Raw genomic sequence first — 20209 nt, forward strand, 5'->3', positions numbered from 1 at the left:
GACCACCAGGCAGAGTAGAGGAAAGACGGTAGTGCAGGAGTCCCATGTGGCCATCCCCCTCTCTAACAGATATACCGCTTTGGATCGATGGTTCAGGGGAAAGCAGCAAGAGCCAAGATCATGACACCATGGGTGGCTCAGCTACACAGGAGGGGAGGAAAAGGAGTGGCAGGGCTATAGCGATAGGGGTACAGATAGGCGTTTCTGTGGCCGCAAACGTGACTCCAGGATGGTATGTCGCCTCCCTGGTGCTAGGTTCAAAGATGTCACGGAGCGGCTACAAGACATTCTGAAGGGGGAGGGTGAACAGTCAGAGGTCATGGTACACATTGGTACCAACGACATAGGTAGAAACTGGGATGAGGTCCTGCAACAAGAATTTAGGGAGCTAGGTAGCAGATTAAAAAGCAGGACCTCAAAGGTTGTAATCTCTGGATTACTCCCAGTGCCATGTGCTGGTGAGTATAGGAATAGGAGGATAGAGCAGATGAATGCGTGGCTGAAGAGATGGTGCAGGAGAGAGGGTTTTAGTTTCCTGGATCACTGGGTCTGTTTCTGGCAAAGGTGGGACCTATACAAGTTGGACGGGTTGCACCTGAACCGGAATGGGACCAACATCCTTGCTGGGGGGTTTGCTAATGCTGTTGGGAGGGGGTGTGGGGGGTGGTGGTGTTAAACTAATTTGGCAGGGGGGTGGGATACAGAGTGGAGATACAGTAAGGGGTGATGCTCAGTCAAATATAGAAGAGAAACTAAGCCAGTCTGGAAGGCAGAGCAAATATAGAGCTGTTAAGGCACAAGTGAACAGTGCAAGGCTGGATTGCATCTATTTTAACACAAGGAGTCATACTCGTAAGGCAGATGAATTGAGGGCATTGATTAACACACGGGAATAAGATATTATTGCTATTACAGAGACATGGTTGAGGGAAGGGTAGGACTGGGTATACAATCTTCAGGCAAGACAGGAGAGGGTGTAAAAGAGGAGGTGGCATTGCACTGTTGTTCAAGGAGTCAATTACTGCAGTAAGGAGGGATGATATTTTAGAAGGTTCCTCAAATGAGGATAGAACTTGGGTAGAACTTAATAACAAAAAGGGGGCAATCACTTGGCTGGATGTGTACTACAGGCCACCAAACAGTCAGGGAGAGATAGAGGAGCAGATATGTAGGCAAATCTCAGAGAGGTGTAAAAATAATAGGGTAATAATAGTAGGGGATTTCAACTTCCCCAATATCAACTGGGATAGTCTTAGTGCAAAAGGATTAAATGGGGCAGAATTCTTAAAATGCATACAGGAGAGCTTTTTGAGCCAGTACGTAGAAAGTCCTACAAGAAAAGGGGCAGTACTGGACCTAATCCTAGGGAATGAAGCCGGACAAGTGGTAGAAGTGTCAGTGGGGGAGCATTTCGGGGATAGTGACCATAACTCTGTAAGATTTAAGGTAGTTATGGAAAAGGACAAAGAGGGACTGGAAATAAAGTTACTGAATTGGGGGAAGGCCGATTTCAATATGATGAAACAGGATCTGGCCAAAGTGGACTGGGAGCAGCGACTTGTAGGAAAGTCTACATCAGACCAGTGGGAGTCATGGAAAAAGGAAATAGTGAGAGTTCAGGGTCAACATGTTCCCATAAAGGTGAAGGTTAGGACCAACGAGTCCAGGGAACCCTGGATGTCAAGAGATGTAGAGGATTGGATAAGGAAAAAGAAGGAGGCTTCTGGCAGATTCAAAGTGCTGAAAACAGCAGAGGCTCTAGAGGAGTATAGAAAGTATAGCGGGGTACTTAAAAAAGTAATTAGGAGAACGAAGAGGGGACATGAAAAAACACTGACGGGCAAGATAAAGGAAAATCTCAAGGTGTTTTATAAGTATATTAAGGACAAAAGGATTACCAAGGAAAGAGTAGTGCCCATGAGGGACCAAAGTGGCAATCTGTGTGTGGAGCCAGAGGACATAGGTGAGGTTTTAAATGATTACTTTTCATCTGTGTTTACTATGGTGAAGGTCGATGTAGGTGTAGAGATCAGGGAGGCGGATTGTGATATATTTGAACAAATTAGCATTGAAAGGGAAACTGTTTTAAGCGGGCTTAAAAGTGGATAAATCCCCATGCCTAGATGAGATGTTATGTGAGGCAAGGAATGAGATAGCAGGGGCTCTAACACAAATTTTCAAATCCTCTCTGGCCACAGGAGTGGTACCAGAGGATTGGAGGACAGCGAATGTGGTACCATTATTCAAGAAGGGTAGCAGGGATAAACCAGATAATTACAGGCCAGTGAGTCTAACATCAGTGGTAGCAAAACTATTGGAAAAAATTCTGAGGGACAGGATTAATCTCCACTTGGAGAGGCAGGGATTAATCAAGGATAGTCAGCATGGCTTTGTCAGGGGGAGATCGTGTCGAACAAACTTGATTGAAGTTCTCGTGGAGGTGACTAGATGTGTAGATGAGGGTAAAGCAGTTGATGTAGTCTACATGGACTTTTGATAAGGTCCTGGATGGGAGATTGGTTAACAAGGTAAGAGCCCATGGGATCCAGGGCAATTTGGCTAATTGGATCCAAAATTGGCTTAGTGGCAGGAGGCAGAGGGTAATGGTCGAGGGTTGTTTTTGCGAGTGGAAGCCTGTGACCAGTGGTGTACCGCAGGGATCGGTGCTGGAACCCTTGCTGTTTGTAGTGTACATTAATGATTTAGACGTGAATATAGGAGTTATGATAAGTAAGTTCACAGATGACACGAAAATTGGTGGTGTCATAAATAGTGAGGAGGAAAGCCTTGGAATACAGGACGATATAGATAGACTTGTAAGACGGGCAGAGCAGTGGCAAATGGAATTTAATCCTGAGAAGCGTGAGGTGTTGTATTTTGGGAGGACTAATAAGGCAAGGGAATATAAAATGGATGGTAGGACCCTAGGAAGTACATAGATCACTGAAGGCAGCAGCATAGGTAGATAAGGTGGCTAGGAAGGCATATGGGATACTTGCCTTTATTAGCTGAGGCATAAAATGTAAGGGCAGGGAGGTTATGATGGAGCTGTATAAAATGCTAGTTAGGCCACAACTGGAGTACTGTGTACAGTTCTGGGCATCATACTATAGGAAGGATGTGATTGCACTGGAGAGGGTGCAGAGCAGATTCACCAGGATATTGCCTGGGCTGGAGCATTTCAGCTATGGCACATACACGATGGGCCAAAGGGCTTGTTTCTATGCTGTATAACTCTATGACTATATATTGTCTCTCCATGTCCTCCCTACTTCACATTTCTCTGCATTGAACTTCATCTGCCCCTGTCTGCCCGTTCCACCAACTTGTCTGTCCTTTTGGAGTTCTACATTATCCTCCTCACATTTCACAATGCTTCCAAGTTTCATATCATCCAGAAACTTAGAAATTGTGCCCCGTATACCAAGGTCCAGGTCATCAATATATATCAGGAAAAGCAAGCGTCCCAACGCTAAACCTGGGGGCACTCCACTACAAATCTTTCTCCACCCTGAAAAACACTTGCTTCCCCAATACACAGAAGTGGTCTGATCAGTTTAGTCATGTGACTAGCTGGCTGTTGGTTTTTTGAACTTCCAACAAGGAATTTGAAATCAGAAAGCTGTTTTCTCCTGGACTGAGAAATCCTCTCTGCTGTCTGCTCTCATCTCACTTTGACCAGCTTTGGAAACCACTGAAGACACATGGACCCCAAGAGAGAAAAGTCTCCTACAGTTAACACGGTTTAAGAAGAATACTGGGCCCCAACGAAAGCAAGACTACTTACAAAAGGACTACAGTGAGCTCAAAGCACAGTAAACAAGAAACTCTTCTGATGTTGCCTCAAACCTCTCCATTTTATTTTTCTTCTCTTTTCTGTCTCTATTTGCACACGCGTATCACATATTCATGCTAGCGTGGGCGCGTCGTATATCCGTAGGCGTTAACTGTATTTGAGTTTAAGTTTAAGTTTTAATAAATTTCACTTTTCTTCTTTAAACTTAAGAAAGCTTGTTGATGCTCATTTCTTTGCCTTATAATTGGAAAGCTGTGAACAAGGATTCACCAAAGGGGGAGCATAGAAACAGAAAATAGGAGCAGGAGTAGGCCATTTGGCCCTTCGAGCTTGCTGCGCCATTCATTATGATTATGGCTGGTCATCCAACTCAGTTGCTTGTTCCTGCTTTTGCCCCATACCCTTTGATCCCTTTAGACCCAAGAGCTATATCCAACTCCTTCTTGAAAACATACAATGTTTTGACCTCAACTGCTTTCTGTGGTAGCAAATTCCACTCTCTCGGTGAAGAAATTTCTCCTCATCTCAGTCCTGAAAGGTTTACCCTGTATCTTTAGACTATGACCCTTGGTTCTGGATTCTCCCACCATCGATAACATCCTTCCTGCATCTACCCTATCAAGTCCTGTTAGAATTTTATAGGTTTCTATGAGATCCCCCCTCACTCTTCTGAACTCCAACGACTATAATCCTAACCGACTCAATCTCTCCCCATATGTCAGTCCCGCCATCCCAGGAATCAGTCTGGTAAACCTTCACTACTCTCCCTCTATAGCAAGAACATCCTTTCTCAGATAAGGAGACCAAAACTGCACACAATATTCCAAGTGTGGCCTCACCAAGGCCCTGTATAACTGCAGCAAGACATCCCTGCTCCTGTACTCGAATCCTCTGTATTATTGCCTTTTTTACCACCTGTTGCACCTGCATGCTTATCTTCAGCGACTGGTGTATGAGAACACCCAGGTCTGGCTGCATATTCCCCTCTCTTAGTTTATAGCCGTTCAGATAATAATCTGCCTTCCTGTTTTTGCTACCAAAGTGGATAACCTCATCTGCCATGCATTAGCCCACTCACTCAACTTGTCCAAATCACCCTGAAGCCTCTCTGCATCCTCCTCACAACTCACCCTCCCACCTAGTTTTGTGTCATCTGCAAATTTGGAGATATTACATTTAGTTCCCTCATCTAAATCATGAATGTATATTGTGATTAACTGGGGTCCTAGCACCAATCCCAGCGGTACCCCACGGGTCACTGCCTGCCATTCAGAAAAAGACCCATTTTTCCCTACTCTTTGTTTCCTGTCTGCCAGCCAATTTTCTATCCATCACAATACACTACCCCCAATCCCATGCGTTTTAATTTTACGTTTACCTCTTATGTAGGACTTTGTCGAATGCCTTCTGAAAGACCAAGTAAACCACATCCACTGGCTCCCCCTCATCAACTCTACTAGTTACATCCTCGAAGAATTCTAGTAGATTTGTCAAGCATGATTTCCCTTTCGTAAATCCATGCTGACTGCCCGATTCTACCACTGTTCTCTAAGTGCTCTGCTATAAAATCTTTGACAATGGACTCTCGAATTTTCCCCACTACCGACGTCAGTCTGACTGGTCTATAATTCCCCGCTTTCTCTCTACCTCCCTTTTTAAATAGTGGGGTTACATTAGCTACCCCCCAATCTGTAGGAACTGTTCCAGAGTCTATAGAATTTTGGAAGATGACCACCAATGCATCTACTATTTTTAGGGCCACTTCCTTAAGTACTCTGCGATGCATACCATCAGGCCCTGGGGATTTATCGGCCTTCAATCCCATCAATTTCCCCAACACCATTTCTCTACTAATACTGATTTCTTTCAGTTCCTCTCTCTCACTAAACCCTGTGTTCCCCAACATTTCTGGTATGATATTTGTGTCCTCCTTTATGAAGACAGAACCAAAGTATGCATTTAGTTGGTCAGCCATTTCTTTGTTCCCCATAATAAATTCCCCTGTTTCTGACTGTCAGGGACCTACACTTAACTTCACCAATCTTTTTCTCTTCACATACCTATAGAAACTTTTACAGTCAGTTTTTATGTTCCCTGCAAGCCTGCTCTCATACTCTATTTTCCCCTTCTTAATCAATCCCTTGGTCCTCCTTTGCTGAATTCTAAACTGCTCCCAATCCTCAGGTCTGTTGTTTTTCCTGGCAAATTTATATGCCTCTTCCTTGGATCTAATGCTATCTCTAATTTCCCTCATAAGCCGTGGTTTGGGTACCTTTCCCATTTTACTTTTGCGCCAGACAGGATAAACAATTGTTGCAGTTCATCCATGCGCTCTTTAAATGTTTGCCATTGCCTTTCCACCGTCATCCCTTTAAGTAACATTTCCCAATCCATCATGGCCAACTCGTGCCTCATACCTTTGTAGTTTCCTTTACTAAGATTCAGGACCCTAGTCTCAGAATCAACTACATCACTCTCCATCTTGATGAAGAATTCTATCATATTATGGTCGCTCATCCCTAAGGGGTCTCGCACCACTAAATTGTCAATTATTCCTTTCTCATTACACAATACCCAGTCTAGGATGGCCTGTTCTCTAGTTGGTTCCTCAACGTATTGATCCAGAAAACCATCCTGTATACACTCAAAGAATTCCTCCTCTATGGTATTGTGACTTATTTGATTTGCCCAATCTATATGCAGATGAAAGTCACCCATAATTACAGATGTTCCTTTATCGCATGCATCTCTAATTTCCTGTTTAATGCCATTCCCGACATCACCATTACAGTTTGGGGGTCTATATGCAACCCCCACTAAATGTTTTTTGCCCTTTAGTGTTTTTCAGCTCTACCCATACAAATTCCACATCGTCAAAGCTAATATCTTTCCTCACTACTGCGTTAATTTCCTCTTTAACCAGCAATGCAGCTCCACCGCCTTTTGCTTTTTGTCTGTCCTTCCTAAATACTGAATATCCCTGGATATTCATTTCCCATCCCTGGTCACCTTGCAGCCATGTCTCCGTAATCCCGACTATATCATACCCATTTACGTCTATTTGTGCGATTAATTCATCCACTTTATTGCGAATGCTCCGCACATTAAGGCACAAAGCCTTAAGTCTTGTCTTTTTAACATTACTTGTCCCCTTCCCACTATTTTTCAATGTGGCCCTGTTTGATTCTGGCCCTTGATTTCTTTGTCTATCATTTTTCTTATTCCCCTTACTGTCTTTTGTTCTTGTCTTTGATCCCCCCCTCCTCTGACTCCTTGCAAAGGTTCCCATCCCCCTGCCATTTTAGTTCAAACCCTCCCCAACCACTCTGGCAAATACTCCCCCTAGGACATCAGTCCTAGCTCAAAACATAGTGTGTTTAATATTAAACCCTGTTATAATAAGACCAGGCGAAGACAGTAAAAGACCCCTAGACACCTTTCTCACCTGGTCGTAACAGAAATTTGGGTGCTAGCTTCTGAAATTTTACCCATAGACAAATGAGAGAAATTGGAAGTGGGAAGCCAAATTGTTCCCAATCAAAAGCGTAAGATTAATACAGGTTTTCTTGTGGTTGTGTGTGATTGAATACTAATATATCTGCAACTGAAGCTCGTAGTTCTCCAAGCCAGGGTGAAGTAACTTCGGGTAAGTTAAAAGCACTGTCTATGGAGGAGTTGGGGAAAATGGCTAAGCAGTGTGGGATCACTGTACATGGCAAGTCTAGGAAGTCTGAACTCCTAAGACTAGTGGCCAACCATTTTTCCCTTGATTCTGCAGAAGCAGTGTTAGAAGCAGACCCAGGGAGGGTATTGCAGGCAAATTTACAATTGGAACAGAGGAAACTTGAATTAGAAGAAAAAGAGAGAGAGAGACAGGAGATGGAGTAAGAGGGAGACTTCCAAAAGGAACGTGAAGAAACAGAAAGACAGGAGAAGGAAAGACAGTGGCGAGAGAGAGAGAGAGAGAGAGAGAAAGAATATTCCAGAAAGAATCTGAAGAGACAGAGCTGAAGCTAGTGAACTAGGGGGCGATAGAGTAACCCCAGTGAAAGCATGGCCAATATGGAGGAGCACAATTCAGGGCTGAGTGCAAGATTGCTAAAACCCACTCAATTAATTCCAAGGAGAAACTGGCAAGGCAGCTAAAATGGCCAGCTGAGACCTGGTCTCTCTTATTGCAAAGCAAACTCACTGGAAAAGCCCATGAGGTTTATTCCTTGTTGCCAGATGAGAATTCATCACATTATGAACTGATCAAAAATGCTATCCTTGGGGCATATGAATTAGTACGCAAAGCCCATCTCCAAAAGTTTAGAACCCTCAAAAAAACAAGCCAATCAAACTTATCTGGAGTTTGAAAAAAGTGAGCAGCTGGCTTTTGACCAGTTGCTAAGTGCTCTTAAGGTACAGCTCAGCTATGAGACTCACAGAGAAGTAATTCTGTTAGAGGAATTTAAAAACTCTCTCACATTCTCAATAAAGACCCATGTAGAGGAGCAGCAGGTCCGGAGAGCCCAGCAAGTGGCTGTCCTGGCCGATGAGTTTGCTTTAATTTTATAAGTTGCTTTCCCAGGGGAGAACCTTTCCTAATCACCCCCACACATCCAAAAAGGACAAAGGGTGGGAAGGTGATCTCTGCCCAGGCAGTCCTGGAAGAGAAAGGAAAGCAGGAGACACAGGGGGCTGTGAGCAAGAGTGAGACCCGGAGACCTGTATGCTTCCATTGTAATAAGGCAGGGCATTTAAAAGCTGACTGCTGGAAACCAAAGGGAAAACCTGTAGGGTTAATCAGGGCACACCCACTCAGTGAAGATGGGACCCTGATGGAAAACACAGAACAGGCTGTGGCTTTAACTGCAGTAAGAGTGCACCCCAGGAAGCTTACTAAGGCCAGTGCAGGAAAAGCTAATCGGATTCCTGAAGGTTATCAGGGTTTTGTATTTGAAGGGAAAGTAACCCCATATCCCTCGAGTAGGGCAAGCAAGCCCATCGTAATTCTCAGGGACACAGGATCCACAGATCCCTTTTACTGGGAAAAGGCCTGACCTTTCCCCCAGAAAGTGCAGTGAACACCAGAATGGTGGTGAATGGTATTGGAGAGCAGTGTATGCCTGTACCTGTACACCGGGTGCACCTGGAGTGTGACCTAGTTTCAGGACTGGTGACTGTAGGGATTGTCCCTAGTTTGCCTGTGGACGGGGTTGACATGCTCCTAGGTAATGATCTGGCAGGGGTGAAGGTGGTAGGACACCACCCCCCCCCACCCCCAGTGGTGAAAGAAAGACCGCAGGAGGTCAGAGAGACAGGGCAGTGCCAGGAGACGGATCCCTGCAGAGTCCCTGAATGTGTAGTGGATCAGGCCATGATCAAACCAGCTCCCCCAGAGGACACTGCATTGGCACTGCAGGCAGATGACCATGAGGTCTGCCTGTCCGAGACTTTCTTCGGAGAGTTAGGAAACCTAGGGAATGAATTAAATGGATTTTCCCTAGCTAAGGCTTAGCGAGCTGACCCAGTATTGCAAGAGTTAGCACAGGCTGCCCAATCTGAAAGTGAAGCAGAGGGAGTCCCTGATTGCTACTCCTTAAAGAATGAGATACAGATGAGGGAATGGAGTTCTCCTGAGAACAAGGAGTGGACAGTAGTTCACCAGTTAGTGGTGCCACAGAGGTACCGGAGAGAAATATTAAGAAGGGCCCACGGGACTACGGTAGCTGTACATGCCGTTATATGAAAGACCAAAGCTCGCATAAGACAGCAGTTTGACTGGCCAAAACTCCACAAAGATGTGGTGGAGTACTGCAGGAGTTGCCACATGTGCCAGGTTGAGGGGAAACCCCAACCCTCAGTGAAATCTGCACCCCTAAGTCCTGTACCAGTGTTAGGAGGACCCTCCAGCAGAGGGCTGGTGAACTGTAAGGGACCTCCGCCAAGAACAAAAGGGGACAGGCAGGCACATGGCTGGCAAAAGTTTAGAAAGAGAAGGGGAAAAAGTGACCAAGAGGGCAGGTTAAAGGAAGTCCGGGAGGAATCCCGGCTGAAAACCCCTACCGCCCGGTCAACCAACCCCGAAAAATGTGATAAGATAGACCCCCACATCCTCCTACGTAAATGAAGACTGTAGAATCACCCCAACAGAGTTGCTAACTGCATTTACGGGAACTTGCAGAGACAAAAAGAGACCAGTAGGGTACTTCTTCAAAAAGCTAAATCGGCACCAGAAAAGGTACTCCACCATAGAAAAAGAGACGCTGGGGATGTTGTTAGCTCTCCCACACTTCAGCATCAGTGTGCAGAACGAATACAGGGAGACAGTGGTTTATACTGACCATAAACCCCTGACTTTTGTGGAGAAGTTCAAGGCCGAAAATGCCAGGCTGTTTCAATGGAGCCTGCTCCTACAATCGTACCATCTACGTAGGGAAAAGCAACATTACTGCAGTTGCCTTGTCTCGGGTCTCAAGCAAAACTCAAAGATCTACATGGTTACTGGGATGCTAAAAAGGGGAAATTAAAGCAGAACTGGCACCCAGAAGAGACAATTTTAATAGGCTTTAAGATTGATGAATGAATGGAAATGAATGAGAGAAATGCATGGGTTTTCTTTCTGTATCTTATATTTCTCTCAAACCTTGGAATGAAATGCGCCTTTTTTTCCCAAATCACATTTGATTCCCCTGGGTATGGAGTTGTCATGCAGGTCCCCACCTGCCAAGACTGAGGCACACATTATTTTGCCACATGAACATTAAAACTTAAAATTGTAAGCCCCTGACTGGAAAGACATTTGCAAAGTAACAGACAGTGTTGGAACAAGGGACCCAGTCCTTGCTTCCCCAATACACAAAAAAAGTGGTCAGACCAGTTTAGTCATGTGACTAGCTGGCTGTTAGTTTTTTGAACTTTCAACAAGGAATTTGAAATCAGAAAGCTGTTTTCTCCTGGACTGAGAAAACCTCTTTAGATTAGAGATACAGCACTGAAACAGGCCCTTCGGCCCACCGAGTCTGTGCCGACCATCAACCACCCATTTATACTGATCCTACACTAATCCCATATTCCTACCAAACATCGCCACCTGTCCCTATATTTCCCTACCACCTACCTATACTAGTGACAATTTATAATGGCCAATTTACCTATCAACCTGCAAGTCTTTTGGCTTGTGGGAGGAAACCGGAGCACCCGGAGAAAACCCACGCAGACACAGGGAGAACTTGCAAACTCCACACAGGCAGTACCCACAATCGAACCCGGGTCCCTGGAGCTGTGAGGCTGCAGTGCTAACCACTGCGCCACTGTGCCGCCCTCTCTCCTGTCTGCTCTCATCTCGCTCTCACCAGCTTGGGAAACCATTGAAGACACATGAACCCCAAGAGAGAAAAGTCTCCTACAGTGAACACGGTTTAAGAAGAATACTGGGCCCCAACGAAAGCAAGACTACTTACAAAAGGACTACAGTGAACTCCAGGCACAGTAAACAAGAAACTCTTCTGATACTGTCTCAAACCTCTTCATTTTATTTTTCGTCTCTTTTCTGTCTCTATTTGCATGTGTGTATCTCGTACGTATGCTAGTGTCAGTGTCATATATCCATAGGCATTAACTGTATTCGAGTTTAAGTTTTAATAAATTTCACTTTTCTTCTTTAAACTTAAGAGAGCCTGTTTGTGCTCATTTCTTTGCCTTATAATTGGAAAGCTGTGAACAAGGATTCATCAAAGGGGGAGCTTAAAACACAGTGTGTTTAAAATTAAACCCTGTTACAATAAGGCCAGGTGAAGAAAGTAAAAGACCCCTAGACACCTTTCTCACCTGGTTGTAACACTTTGCTCACAAGTCTTTTGTGTGGCATTGTATCAAATGCCTTTTGAAAGTCCATGTACACCACATCAACAGCATTACCCTCATCAACCCTCCCTGTTACCATCTCAAAAAACTCCAGTAAGTTACTTAAAAATGATTTTCCCTTAAGAAAGCCATGCTTGCTTTCTTTAATTAACCTGCATTTGTCCTTGTGACTATTAATTTTGTCCTGAATTATTACTTACAGAAGTTTCCTCACCACCGAAGGTAAACTGACTGGCTTGTTGTTGCTGGGCTTATCTTTACACCCTTTTTTTAAACAAGGGTGTAACGTTTGCAATTCTCCAGTCCTCTGGCACCACCCCCAAGTCTAAGGAAGACTGAAAAATTATGACCAGTGCCTCTGCAATTTCTACCCTCACTTCCCTCAGTATCTTTGGATGCATCTCATCTGCTCCTGGTGCTTTATGCACTTTAAGTACAGACAGCCTATTTAATACATCCTCCTTATCAATCTTAAACCCTTCTTGTGTCTGACTTACCTCCTCTTTCACTATTGCCTGGGTTGCATCATCTTCCTTGGTAAAGACAGATTCATTTAATACCTCAGCTATGCCCTCTGCCTCCATGTGTAAATCCACTTTCTGGTCCCTAATCGGCCCCACTCCACCTTTTACCACATTTTTCCAAATGCTCTGGAGTAATAGAAAGTATGGAGGCAAGTGTTGTTCTGCTATAGATGCCTGGCCTGTGCCATTCTTATCTGTGCGCTGTCACTGAGGGGCATTGGGTCCATCATCCTGTGCCAGTTCAAAGCTGTGCCCTCTGATCGGACTATGATGCTACAGTACTGTCCTAACTTGTATCTAGTCCCTTTCACCCATCACGCCTGTGCTCAGAGATCGACACTAGCTCCCGGTCCACCAATACCTGGAATTTAATTTTCTCATCTAATCTCTCCATAATCTCATCCCTCCCTATCTGTGTAACCTTCTCCAGCCCTAAAAACCCATATCCTCTGCTCTGATGCCCATTTCCTAATTCACACCAAATCCTATTCACTCATCACCCCCCGTGCTTGCTGACCTACATTGGCTTCTATTCTGGCCCCATTTGGATTTAAAAATTCTCATTGTTGTTTTTAAATCCCTCCATGGCCTCACCCCTCCCTATCTCTGTAATCCCCTCCAGCCCCACAACCCTCCAAGGTTCTGCACTCCTCTAATTCTGGCCTCTTGATCACCCCCAATTTTAATCGCTCCACAATTAGTGGCCATGCCTTCGATTGCCTGGGCCCTGAGATCCGGAATTCCTTCCCTAAATCCTTCTACCTCTTTACCTCTCCTTCCTCCTTTAAGACACTCCTTAAAACCTGCCTCTTTCACTGAGCTTTTGGTCATCTGACCTAAAATCGCCTTATGTGGCTTGGTGTCAAATACTGGTTGATGATGTTCCTGTGTAGCACCTTGAGATGTTTTACTATATTAAAGGTGCTATATAAATAAAAGTTGTTGTTGTGTTGTATCCCACTGCTGTTGAATGTGCTCTTCATCTCACAGAACATCGGAATCACCATCAACGGGAATATCCCACAGCTGATTGGGAGAGAAGTTTGTTGTGTTTATGGGAATGGGGAGAAGACCCCAGCCACTGTGTACGAAAATAAATCGAGCCAATCCCAGTTGGTGCACTGCCCTTTCCTGCAGAAGGATAAATATTCAACATTTTTGCTTGATAAAGGTACGGAGAGCCAGCCGTCTTGGAGTGTGAGTGTTAACCCATTTGTGCTACTTCATGGAGGATGCAGGACTGGTGAGAACCTCTGCCAGTTAATGTACAAGAGAAATACAGATTTAGTGAACATTGTTCCTAACATATTGTTGGAGAGGAGACCCCCAATTTAATAATACATTGTAATTTTAAATTCTATCCTCCCACTGCCCCCACCTGAATGTCCTGTTTTAAGTTCTGTTCCCTCAGCCTGTGATTAGGCCTCACTGAGCAGCTCCCTGACCTCAGTCAGCAGGTGTGTTGGCACAGCCTGGGATTGCTGTTCCTCTGTTCCCCTTTGTCTCATTCCAGGTTAGTGATCGAGTTTTACCCATTATGTGTCTCCTGCCCCATCCCCGCCCTTCACTCTGCTCAGCTGATATTGTCAGGGGTACAGTTCTATGGGCACTGGCTAATCCTGGGGCTACAATTCCAGGGGCACTGGCTAACTCTGAGGGTATGGTTAAGAACATAAGAAATAGGAGCAGGAGTAAACCATACAGGCCGTCCAGCCTGCTCCGCCATTCAATATGATCGTGGCTGATCTTCGGTTTCAACTCCACTTTCTCGCCCACTCCCCATATCCCTCGATTTCCTGAGAGACCAAAATGCTGTGGGGTAGAGAATTCCAAAGATTCACAACCCTTTGATTGAAGTAATTTATTCTCATCTCAGTCCTAAATGATTGACCCCTTATCCTGAGACTGTGCCCCCATGTTCTAGATTCCCCGACCAGTGGAAACAATCTCTCAGTGTCTACTAATCCAGCCCTTTTAGAATCTTATATGTTTCAATGAGATCACCTCTTATTCTTCTAAACTCCAGAGAATATAGACCCAATCTACTCAGCCTCTCATCATAGAGCAACCCCCTCATCCCAGGGACCAATCTAGTGAACCTTCGCTGTACCGCCTCCAATGCGAGTAAATCCTCCCTTCAATATGGAAACCAAAACTACACACAGTAGTCCAGGTGTGCTCTCACCAAAGCCCTGTACAATTGTTGCAAGACGTCTTTATTCTTGTACTCCAATCCTCTTATAATAAAGGCCAACATGCCATTTGCCTTCCTAATTGCTTGCTGTACTTGCATCCCAGCTCTCTGTATTCTTTGTACAAGCACACCAAAGTCCCTCTGAACATCAACATTTACAATTTTCATTCCTTTTAAAAAATATTGTGCTTTTCTATTCTTACTACCAAAGTGAATAACCTCACACTTCCCCGCGTTATACTCCATCTGCCACCTTGTTGCTCACTCACTTAACCTGTCTATATCTCTTTGCATCCTCTTTATGTCCTCCTCACAGCTGACATTCCCACCTAGCTTCGTATTACCAGCAAACTTGGATATATTACTCTCAGTCTCTTTGTCTAAGTCATTGATATGGACTGTGAATAGTTGACGCTCCGGCACTGATCCTTGTAGTTACAGCTTGCCAACTTGTAAACATCCTGTTTATCCCTACTCTTTGCTTCCCGTCCGTTAACCAATCCTCAATCCATGCTACCCTGAGCTCCATGAACACTTAGCCTGCATATTAACCTTTGGTGTTGCACCTTTTTGAATGCCTTTTGGAAATCAAAGTATACTACATCTACTGGTTCTCCTTTATCTATCCTACTAGCTCCACCCACAAAAAAACCCCTAATAAATTAGTGAAATATGATTCCCCTTTCGTAAAACCATGTTGACTTTGTCTGATCATACTATGCTTTTCTAAGTGCATTGTTAAGAATTCCTTAATAATAGATTCCAGCATTTTCCTGATGACTGATGTCAGGCTACCTGCTCTGTAGTTCTCAGTTTTCTCCCTCCTTTCTTGAATTGCAGTGTTACATTTGCTAACTTCCAATCTGCGGAGACCATTCTAGAATCTAGCGAATTTTGGAAAATCATAATCAGCGTAAGCACTATCTTTGCTGCGACCTTGCACACATCTGTGGGATTTGGCTCTCTATGAGGGTCGCCAGGAAGACATGCTGACACGCCTGAGACATGGCAGCACTCATGGGATGAATGGAGTCCTCCATCATCCGCCTATGGCTACGCATGACCTCTGGCATCTCCACCAGATGTTACCTTCTATGAACACTGGCTAGTTCTGGAGTATGGTTCATAGAATCATAGAAAGTTTACAGCACAGAAAGAGGCCACTTGGCCCATCGTGTCTGCGCCAGCTGAAAAAGAAGAGCCACCCAGCCTAATCCCACTTTCCAGCATTAGGTCCATAGCCCTGCAGATTACAGCACTTCAGGTGTACATCCAGGCACCTTTTAAATGAGTTGAGGGTTTCTGCCTCTACCACCCTTTCAGGCAGTGAGTTTCAGACCCCCACAACCCTCTGGGTGAAAACATTTTTCCACATCTCCCTTCTAATCCTTCTACCAATCATTTTAAATCCATTCCCCCTAGTCACTGACCTCTCTGCTAAGGTAAATAGGCCCCTCACAATTTTGTACATCTCAATCAAACCTCCCCTCAGCCTCCTCTGTTCCAAGGAGAACAACCCCAGCCTATCCAATCTTTCCTCATAGCTGCAATTTTCCAGTCTGGTAACACCCTCGTAAATCTCCTCTGTACATCTCTCATGCAGTTACACCCTTTCTGAAATGAGGTGACCAGAACTGCCCACAGTACTCAAGTTGTGGCCGAACCAATGATTTATACAGTTCCAGCATAACCTCCCTGCTTTTATATTCTATACCTCGGCTAATAAAGGAAAGGATTCCATATGCCTTCTTAACCACCTTATCAGCCAGTCCTGCTACCTTCAGGGATCTGTGGACATTCACTCCAAGGTCCCTCACTTCATCTACACCTCTCAGTATCCTCCCATTTATTGTGTATTCCTTTGCCTTGTTTGACCACCCCAAATGCATCAACTTACACTTCTCTGGGTTAAATTCCATTTAGTGTCAGAGAGTTATACAGCACAGAAACAGGCCCTTTGGCCCATCATGTCTGTGCCAGCTATCAAGCACCTATCTATTCTAATCCCATTTTCCAGCACTTGGCCGGTAGCCTTGTATGCTATGGCATTTCAAGTGCTCATCTAAATACTTCTTAAATGTTGTGAGGGTTCCTGCCTCTACCACCCCTTCAGGCAGTGTGTTCCAGATTCCAACCACCCACTGGGTGAAAACATTTTTCCTCAAATCCCCTCTAAACCTCCTGCCCCAACCTTAAATCTATGCCCCCTGATTATTGACACCTCCACTAAGGGAAAAAGTTTTTTCCTATCTACCCTATCAATGCCCTTCATAATTTTGTGTACCTCAATCAGGTCCACCCTCAGCCTTCTCTGCTCTAAGGAAAACAACCCTCGCCTATCCAGTCCCTCTTCATAGCTGAAATGCTCCAGCCCAGGCAACATCCTGGTGAATCTCCTCTGCTTGCCACTTTTCTGCCCACCTGACCAGTCCATTGATGTTTTCCTGCAGTGTACAGCTATCCTCCTCGCTATAAACCACGCGGCCAATTTTTGTGTCATCTGCAAACTTACATATACACATACTAATTAGGAGCAGGAGTAGGCCACTTGGCCCTTCGAGCCTGCTCTGCCATTCAATAAGTTCATGGCTGAACTAATTACTCCACATTTCCACCTACTCTCGATAACATTCCATCCCCTTGCTTATCAAGAATCTATCTACCTCTGCCTTAAAAATATTCAAAGACTCTGCTTCCTCCGCCTTTTGAGGAAGAGAATTCCAAAGACTCACGACCTTCTGTGAGAAAACATTTCTCCTGATCTCTGTCTTAAATGGGCGACCCCTTATTTTTAAACAGTGACCCCTAGTTCTAGATCCTCCCACAAGGGGAAACATCCATTCCACATCCACTCTGTCAAGACCCCTCAGGATCTTATGTGTTTCAATCAAGTCGCCTCTTACTCTTCTAAACTCTAGCAGATACAAGCCTAGCCTGTCCAATCTTTTCCTGTAAGATAGCCCGCCCATTCCAGGTATTAGTCTAGTAAACCTTCTCTGTACTGCTTCCAACGCATTTACATCCTTCCTTAAATAAAAAGACCAGTACTGTCGACAGTACTCCAGGTGTGGTCTCACCAATGCCCTCTATAGCTGAAGCATAACCTCCCTACTTTTGTATTCAATTCACCTCACGATAAACGATAACATTCTATTAGCTTTCCTAATTATGTGCTGTACCTGCATACTAACCTTTTGCGATTCATGCACTAGGATACCCAGATCCCTCTGCATCTCAGAGCTCTGCAATCTCTCACCATTTAGATAATATGCTTCTTTTTTATTCTTCCTGCCAAAGTGGACAATTTCACACTTTCCCACATTATACTCCATTTGCCAGGTCTTTGCCCACTCACTTAACCTATCTATATCCCTTTGTATCTATGCTCTTATGTCCTCTTCACGAAGTTACTTTCCTATCTATCTTTGTGTCATCAGCAAATTTAGCAACCATACCTTCAGTCCCTTCATCTAAGTCATTTATATAAATTATAAAAAGTTGAGGCCCCAGCACTGATCCCTGTGGTACACCACTCGTTACATCTTGCCAACCAGAAAATAACCCATCTATGCCGACTCTCTGTTTCCTGTTCGCTAGCCAATCTTCTATCCATGCCAATATGTTACCCCCTACACCATGAACTTTTATTTTCTGCAATAACCTTTGATGTGGCACCTTATCAAATGCCTTCTGTAAATCTAAGTACAATACATCCACTGGTTCCCCTTTATCCACAGCACATGTAACTCCCTCAAAGAACTCCATTAAATTGGTTAAACATGATTTCTGTTTCACAAAACCATGTTGACTCTGCCTGATTACTTTGAATTTTTCTAAATGCCCTGCTATAACATCTTTAATAATAGTTTCTAACATTTTCCCTAAGGCAGATGTTAAGCTAAATGGCCTGTAGTTTCCTGCTTTCTGTCTCCCTTTTTGAATAAAGGAGTTACATTTGCTATTTTCCAATCTAATGGAACCTTCCCCGAATCTAGGGAATTTTTAGTTTAGTTTAGTTTAGAGATACAGCACTGAAACAGGCCCTTCGGCCCACCGAGTCTGTGCTGACCATCAACCACCCATTTATACTAATCCTACACTAATCCCATATTCCTACCACATCCCCACCTGTCCCTATATTTCCCTACCACCTATACTAGGGGCAATTTATAATGGCCAATTTACCTACCAACCTGCAAGTCTTTTGGCTTGTGGGAGGAAACCAGAGCACCCGGGGAAAACCCACGCAGACACAGGGAGAACTTGCAAACTCCACACAGGCAGTACCCAGAATTGAACCCGGGTCGCTGGAGCTGTGAGGCTGCGGTGCTAACTACTGCGCCACTGTGCCGCCCTAACGCATCAACTATCTCACTAGCCACTTCTTTGAAGACCCTAGGATGAAGTCCATCAGGACCTGGGGACTTGTCAGCCCGCAGCTCCAACAATTTGTTCAGTACCACTTCCCTGGTGATTGTAATTTTCTTGAGTTCCTCCCTCCCTTCCATTTCCTGTCTTACAGCTAATACTGGGATGTTACTTGTATCCTCAATAGTGAAGACTGATGCAAAATACCTGTTCAATTCATTGCCATCTCCTTATTATCCATTATTAATTCCCCAAACTCACTTTCTATAGGACCAACACTCACTTAGTTAACTCTTTTCTTTTAAAAATATCTCTCGAAACTCTTACTATCTCTTTTTTATATTTCTAGCTAGCTTTCTCTCATACTCTAATTTTACCTTCCTTTTCAATCTTTTAGTCAATCTTTGCTGTTTTTTATATTCTGTCCAATCTTCTGACCTGCCTCCCATCTTTGCACAATTATAGAATTTTTTTTTAAAGTTTTGTGCTATTTTTAACTGTTTTAGTTAACCACGGATGGCAGATCCCACCCTTGGAATTTTTCTTTCTTGTTGAAGTGTATCTATTCTGTGTATTCTGAAATATCCCCTTAAATGTCTGCCACTGCATCTTTATTGACCTATCTCTTAACCTAATTTGCCAGTTCACTTTAGCTAGCTCTGCTTTCGTGCCCTCATAATTGCCCTTATTTAACTTTAAAATACTAGTCTTGGACCCACTCTCCTCTCCCTCAAATTGAATGTAAAATTCAATCATATTATGATTGCTGCTACCTAGGGGCACCTTATCTATGAGGTCATTAATTAATCCTATCTCATTGCACAATATCAGGTCTAGTATAGCTTGCTGTCTGATTGGCTCCAGAACATATTGTTCCAAGAAATTATCCCGAAAACATTTTATGTACTCCTCATCTAGGTTACCTCTGCCCATCTGATTTTTCCAGTCTATATGTAGGTTAAAATCCCCCATAATTATCACTGTACCTTTCTGACAAGCTGCCATTATTTCTTCCTTTATACCCCATCCTACAGTGTGGTTAATGTTAGGTGGCCTGTACACCACTCCCACAAATCACTTCTTGCCTTTATAATTTCTCATCTCTACCCAAACTGCTTCTATATCCTGGCATCCTGAACTTAGGTCATCCTTCTCTATTGCACTACTACCATCATTAATTAACAGAGCTACCCCTCCACCTTTTCCTAGCTTCCTGTTCTTCCTAAAGGCCATGTACCCTTCAATATTCAGGCCCCAATCTATGTCGTCCTGCAGTCATGTCTCTGTAATGGCTATCAGATCGTACTTACTTATTTCTATTTGCGCTCTCAGTTCATCCATTTTGTTTCGAATACTACGTGCATTCAGATACAGAGCCTTTAGTTTTGTCCTTTTATTATTTTTGTAATCTCTAGCCTTATCTGTTGATTTACGCTGTCCCTTCCTGTCACAGTCTGTTTATCATTTCCCATATTA

The 20209-nt window shown here is 44.1% G+C and overlaps 1 protein-coding gene across 1 annotated transcript in view; it reads left to right on the forward strand.

Annotated features, from left to right (window-relative positions):
* Positions 1–20209, forward strand: part of plxnd1 (plexin D1) — a 329127-nt gene that overhangs the window by 55775 nt on the left and 253143 nt on the right. Inside the window, exon 6 of the mRNA XM_068051338.1 lies at positions 13162–13342. Within this exon, the coding sequence (XP_067907439.1) occupies positions 13162–13342 (181 nt within the window). The remainder of the gene's footprint in view (positions 1–13161; positions 13343–20209) is intronic.

Source organism: Heterodontus francisci, chromosome 19 (genome assembly GCF_036365525.1).
Source record: "Heterodontus francisci isolate sHetFra1 chromosome 19, sHetFra1.hap1, whole genome shotgun sequence".
In the NCBI taxonomy this organism is placed as follows: Eukaryota; Metazoa; Chordata; class Chondrichthyes; order Heterodontiformes; family Heterodontidae; genus Heterodontus; species Heterodontus francisci.